At 45.0% G+C, this 7128-nt stretch overlaps 1 protein-coding gene across 1 annotated transcript in view; it reads right to left on the bottom strand.

Moving 5' to 3' along the window:
• The window catches only part of LOC112550722 (AF4/FMR2 family member 3-like), a 46910-nt gene extending 41162 nt beyond the window's left edge, over positions 1–5748 (bottom strand). Inside the window, exon 1 of the mRNA XM_025207224.1 lies at positions 5687–5748. Coding sequence (XP_025063009.1) covers positions 5687–5748 — 62 coding nt within the window. The remainder of the gene's footprint in view (positions 1–5686) is intronic.
• Between the last annotated feature and the right edge of the window lie 1380 nt (positions 5749–7128).

The raw sequence follows: 7128 nt of genomic DNA on the forward strand, positions 1-7128 counted from the left end.
CCAGTGCTCCACCTGCCCCTCCCACCCATCAACTAAGTGGCGAGCGCGGCTGGCCAGGGGGTACACCGGTGCTCTCGGGGGTGTGCATGCACCCCCATGTATCGCCACTAAGTCGGCTTAAAATAAGACAACTTAACTAAGTCAACATAAATAAGTAGGTCCATCAGAGAACAAAAATGGTTTTGGGCTGGGGTACATGACTTCTGAGCAGACGCTGATGGAACTGGGCTTATTTAGTATGCAGAAGAAAAGACTGACGGGGGATATAATAACAGCATTTAACTACCTGAAGGGTGGTTCCAAAGAGGATGGAGCTAGACTGTTCTCACTGGTGGCACATAACAGAACAAGAAGCAATGGTCTCAGGTTGCAGCAAGGGAAGTTTACATTGGACGTTATAGTTAGTTTCATAGTTGGTAGGGTTGGAAGGGACTTATCATCAAGTCTGACCCCCAGCCATGGCAGGAAAAAGTACTGGGGTCAAATGACCCCAGCAAGGTGTACGTCTAACCTCCTCTTAAAGACTCCCAGGGTAGGAGCCAGCACCACTTCACTTGGAAGTTGGTTCCAGATCCTAGCCGCCCTGACTGTGAAGCAGCGCATCCTGATATCTAGTCTGAATCTACCCTCTGCCAGTTTGTGACCGTTATTTCTAGTCACTCCTGGTAGTGCTTGGGGGGAACAGAGACTCCCCCAATGCCTGCTGGTCCCCTCTGACTAGTTTATAACAGGCCACTAGATCCCCCCTCAGTCTTCTCTTGTGGAGGCTGAACAGGTTCAGGTCCCTTAGCCTCTCCTCGTAGGGCCTGCCCTGCTGCCTCCTGATCATGTGGGTGGCCCTCCTCTGGACCCTCTCAATGCTGTCCACATCCCTCCTGAAGTTTGGTGCCCAGAACTGGACATAGTACTCCAACTGCAGCCTGACCAGTGCCGCATAGAGGGGGAGGATCACCTCCTTGGACCTGCTCAAGATGCATCTGTGGATGCATGACAAGGTGTGGTTGGCCTTCCTGACCGCGTCCCCACACTGTCGGCCCATGTTCATTTTGGCATCAATAATGATTCCAAGATCCTTTTCTGCCTCTGCACTGACAAGAAAAACTCTCTCACTAGGAGGGTGCTGAAGCACTGGAATGGGTTACCTAGAGAGGTGGTGGAATCTCTACCCTTCAAGGTTTGTAAGGCCTGGCTCAAGAAAGCTCTGGCTGAAATGATCTACTTGGAGATGGTCCTTTGAGCAGGGGGTTAGACTAGATGCCCTCCTGAGGTCTCTTCCAACACTAAATTTCTATGATTCAATGATCTCCTTGAGTTACCCTGGAGTTGGCCTTTCAGAATAAAGTCTAGCAAGCTTATCTGGGTAATCAAACTCTATGAAAAAACAGGAGCTGATATCCGGCTTAGAGGATGTTCTGGTCACTGTTTCTCCTAGGCTGCACTATAGTACTAAGAATAAACGACCTGATAATTAAAAATTTAAAGGGTTTATGGTCAGATTATGCAATGCTACAGACTAGAACAGTACAAGGCCTAGGTAGACTGAAACTTCTTAAGAAGTGTACTATTGAAACATGAGCCCCTACTGGAATGAGCCAAGGAGAGTTGCCTAGACTCTCTGAAATGTGAGGGGAAATTCTTTGCAATACTGGTCTTTCCTGAAAGTGGTGGGGGTTGAAACAAAATGGTAACAAGAACACTATAGGGCTGACTGTTCAACTAAACTTCAAAAGAAACATTTCCCCCTGCATCTGCAGAAACTCAGGAGCTTCTTGTTCTCAAACCTTTTTGGAACCAGTCTATTCGCTGGAGACACCAAGAATTGGAATAATTCAGATTGAAAAGAATAATCTCTAAGATTGAAAGAGGTAGTTGAGACCACCCACCCACACACTCATTTTCATTATCTGTTCCTAAATTCTCCAGTGGTCAGTGGCATTCAGTCCACCAGAACAGGACTCTTTCCAATAACTAAATCATCCCCTCATCCTTGTTGAGATACTATATGCCACTACCAAAAACCTGCCTGTCTTCCACAGCAGTGGTTCCCAACCTTTTTTATATCATGAACCGGCACTGGAGCAGGAGGGGGCATATGGAGCTGGCTGCCTCCCTCCCAGTGCTGCCCCACTGCCCAGCTTTAACCCCACATGTGACTGCCAGTGGTGGAAGCCACTCATCCAGGTGGTTAGACAGGGAACTGAGTTGGGGGCTCATGCCAGAACCCAAAAGCCAATCCCTTGTGGCCCAGGACTGGTGGTTGGGAACCTCTGTACCACAGTACTGTTGACCCTTTGGAAAGTACCTGTGGAACTTCAGGAGACATACTATAATTTTGTTTCTATAAGACCCAGTAGTGTAACTAGATATGGGCAATCAGGGCACCAGACCTAGTTATCAATTTAGAGGGGTACCAGAATGGTGACCCCTGGGGAGCCCATGTTGTGGGGGATAATGTAGCTGGAGTGCAGAAAGCCTGTCCTGCAGCCACTGCAGCCCAAGTCCATGCAGCAGCAGCAGCAGCCAGAGTGGTGAGACTGGGCCCTGTCAGACACAATTCTCCCTTTCAGCACTCCCAATCACTGATGCTTAGCACAATACACTCCCTCCCACCTCCTTTCTCTCCTCCCTGCCCCGCCCTGCCCCGCCCCACCCCCACACACACACTGAGGAACAGCTAGTTATACCTCTGAGGAGACCTCCAACCTTGCACCACTTGATGTCCTTGAGGATGTAAGAGATACACATTAGGGGAGAAAGTGTAATTTCTCTAGAATCTGTCATGTACCTGGCTTTTTTCTCAGTTCACTCTCAAGACAAAACCTGGGGAAAGGCAACAAATAACATCTGCTGCCTCAACCCAAACTATGTGCAGGACAGGAGATTTCAATGAAGTATATACAAACTGACCTAGTCATGGTCCTACATCTCCAGTCCAAGTTTCTGGACCTAGCGATCTACTGATGCTAAAGATTTGGCCTAGTAGTCCTCAAATTTCAAAGTTTTTATTTTAATGCAAATGTATTCAAACAGTTTTAGCAGAAGCAACTAATATTGTAATTAGATTTGTAGCTCATATGACTATTTTATTTGGAAAGTGGATTTGTTCTTTGGCAGTAATTTCCTATTCAGGTTTCTTCCCTGAACAGTTCATTAGATTTGAGGCCATGAACACTCATAACTGAAAAACAACATGCAACTCTTTTTTCACATTAACACAGAATAATTTATTTTGGTGGTAAAACAACCTTTCCATTTCAAAGTAGAGTTTTAAAATCTGTTTGGAGGTTACCTACATACCATTTTCAGATGCAGAACTTTTTTTTCACTATTGTTCATAGGTATCTGGGCACCTGAACTTGGTCTCCTATGCCCTATGCTCTCTTCTTCTTTCATCAGCATTAACAGCCTCCACTATGGACCTCCACAAATTTGCAATACCTACCTCTAATATCATGGAATTTATAAGCTAAGTACAGACCGTCAAAAAGCCTGAGGCTGAATAAATTCAATCTTTGCAGGTTAGTCTAAACTGCATAGATTGAACCAAAAAGCAAATGAACAGACATTTACTTTTGATTCCAGAAATGCAGCCACATGCCTGCAATGCCTCAGGTCACAAGCAGGGGGGCACTAGAGCACTCCTTCCCTTCCCTTCCCTTCCCTTCCCTTCCCTTCCCTTCTGCAGTGGCTGAAAGGCTGGAGGGAAACTGGGAGAAAAGCCCTCTGAGGCTTTTCCTCCCTCCTTGCTTGGACTGGGGGGGGCGGGGGGGCAGGGAGGGGTTGGCCAGGTCTTGGCAGGTCTGCCAAGTATGATGCGGGGTGGGGGAAGTTTAAACCCCCAGCCTGGCCTGCACAGACCCCAAGCCATGGTGTTGGGGGTGGGGGAGGGAATGGGACCAGCCCCTGCCAGGCTTTTCCCCTGCTCTGCTGGAGTAAGGGGAGCAGGGTGGCCAGACCCTGGCCTGGGTCAGCACACATGGGTGCGGGGGAGGGTTTAAACCCCCTCCCCGGCCCCCATGGGACCCCAGCAGAGGCCTGCTTGGCAGGGGTGGAGCAGTCCCTGCCTGGCTTTTTCCCAGATCCCCACTCAAATGGAGAGGTCTCAAATGGAGAGCCTGTCAATGACTGCTTCACCCATGACAAGCAGACCCTGCTGGGGTCCCATGTGGGCAGGGGAGAGGGTTTAAACCCATTCCTTTCCCTCCACCTCAGCATCCCAATCTCCGATGGTATCTGGCCACATCCCACCACCCCCTCTGCTGAAGCATCAAGTGGGGACAAACCTGTCAGGGATTGTTCAGCCCCTTCCAAACAGACCAAGCTGGAGTTCTGTGTGGGCGGGGCTGGGAGTTTAAATCCTCCTCCCTTCCCTCTACCTCAATGTGCCCACCCAGGCTAGCATGTGGCCATGTCCTCCACCCCCTCCACTGAAGCAGAAAGTGGTGAAAAGCCTGTCAGGGGCTGTTCTGCCCCTCCCAAACAGACCATGGTTGGGGCCCCATGTGAATGGGGGAGGGGGTTTAAACCCCCCTCCCCACCTTTTGCCTCTGCATGCCAACCAGGTCTGGCTTCTGGCCACACCCCCACCTCTGCTCAAGCGGGGAGCTGAGGAAAAGCCTGTCAGGGGCTGCTCTGCCGAGCCAGGGGGATGCGGGGTGGGGGGGGCCTGCATGCCCCTAGCAGACCCAGAAGTGGTCCAGAAGTGCTTCTGGTCCACTTCCGGGTCTGCTGCTGGTGCGCTGGGGAGTCCCGCACACTTCTGTGGGACACTCCATGTGCTCCAGCATGACAGCGCTCACAAGCTGCACTGGTACCTACAGGTATGTAGAAAAAACATTTAAAGCTGCATCTATGTCCAAATTGCTGAATCTTTCCGAATCTCTCTGAATCGATTCAGAGGTTTCCGATTGTATTCAGAGAGATTAAAGGATCCTCTGATTTCATTCAGATTCAGAGATTCAGCCACCAAATCGGGCCAAATCTCCACCGAATCAAATCAGGAACCAAAGCTTCGCATAGCCCTAGGTTGTATGTACCTTACGTTGAATCACAGAAAGATTGGCCCTCCAGAAACTTTTTAAGGCAACAGAGCAAGATATTTTTAGAAACCATTTTAATGCTGACAATTTAATTATAGTGCAACAAACTATTTTGCTTGCTGAACTGCCATGTAGCACAACAGTGCTACCATTTCACGTTTGTTTTGCTTTCCATTTAATTGATTATGCCTAGGTTCTCTGCTGGCCAATTTATTGATAACAGTTCCATTTTCAGCTAAATAAAAATGATGACTATTTCAAAAACTGACTGCTAATGGATTACGGTGAGCTCTTAGAGATGACAGCTTTACATTTCTGAGGGTTAAATGCTTTCCCTAATGAAATTTAAGCCATTGGTTCAATTAGAAGGAAGAGTCAGCCTTTGATGAATAAGTGACATAATCAATTAAATGTTATGCTGGACTACAAGTGACATTTTAAGACTTTTAATCTAGTTTAAAACAGCAGAAGTTAATTTGAGGATTTTTACAGTATTTTCCCCATTTACAAATAGATATGCCATGGGGGAAAGCAATTACACTGATTTACTGTTTTCTCTTTGATTGAGCATAAAGATGTAGAAGGGGCTCAAAAAAGCAGTAACTTAACAAACTGTGCTCCTATCCACAGACAGATAAAGTACTTACTTTGCTATTTCAAAGAGTTTACCTCCAGGCAGCAGCACAGAGCAAACATCAATCAATGACATGTGTCTAAGATGAGATTGATGTTTACTCTCACAGCTTTTCATCTTACATCCAATAAATTACTTTTCCTTCACCAAAATGCCTGGTTAAATTTCATTTTTCACTTTGCAGTATCGGTTTTAAAACTTTAGCTCCAAGCAATTTTAAAACCAGGATTCATTGATGCTTCAGCTTTTATAGCCTGTTTATGATTTGTATTAACCATGAAACACTACCATGCAAACATGAATATGATCATGCAAAGCCTTGTGGTACAGGCTATTCAGGGGCAGATGTCAATTTAAAAGTGCAGGATTGCTTTAATTACATTCCTGAAAATTCTAAGATTGGAAGTAGGAGCCACATTTTTAGAAGCACCTAAATTGCATCCACAAAATTAATGCACATATGCCATATGTGCAAAACATGCATTTGAGTGCATAAGACAGGCTCTTTGAGTGTGTACACAGGGTAACTGACAGTACAATTAAGTATCTATTTCTGTAGGTAATTGCAATTTTATGCATAGAGAGAACCAAAATTAATAAATGGTGAATTTTGTTCAGTCAAAGGATTTTTGCTCAACTAAACTGACTAATTTTGAAAGTCTGGATTTAGCAGTGGCCAAGTTAGTCCAACAAGCCTCCAGATATTGGCACAGTTAAAAGACCTCAGTAAATTGGACATTTGCTCATTTAAGGGCACCATTTATGGACCTGACAGCGGTAAAGCAAGCCATATTTGCTTTGCCAATATAGCTTCAAATTATTTCCAACAAGATGCATTCAACCATTAATTCCAAAGTGTTTATTACAAGAAGAATAACCTAATCACATTATAGAGCCTGCCAAAACTATATGTTAAATATGTATAAACACAAATTCAGCAATTTACATGGGATGGGCAACCCTACATAGTTATCATAGCATTGATCACTTTTAGCCATTAAGTGTTCTGATGTAGGTGTCTGGCTCTTTAAAATCCTAGAATTAATAAAACAAAGGGAGTTCTAGCAGTGACTTAAGCCAAATTAGAACAGCAATACTGTTACTAAATATAAAGACGTAGAAGTTGATAGGAAATCTGGAGCATTGCCCTGACAATATGCTGTTGAAATACTATTCTTATGGCTGGAAAATTTACCATTTATAACTTATATCAACAGTGAATTTGGCCTTGTGTGTTTTCAATCATACATCACATTAAAAAAATTAACAACAATAAATAGATGTCTTGAGTAACATTATAATCTAGATTAAAAATTGGAAAATTCTGTATTTTGGTCCCATATCCTTTCTTCCTCATGAAATAAAATAATTAAATAAAGGAAGCAAATAAAGACATAAAATGAACTAGGAAACATACTTGGGTTGAACACAGTAGTTTTATAGTCTGGGCTTTTT

The sequence above is a fragment of the Alligator sinensis genome, unplaced genomic scaffold, assembly GCF_000455745.1.
Source record: "Alligator sinensis unplaced genomic scaffold, ASM45574v1 scaffold144_4, whole genome shotgun sequence".
NCBI lineage: Eukaryota > Metazoa > Chordata > Crocodylia > Alligatoridae > Alligator > Alligator sinensis.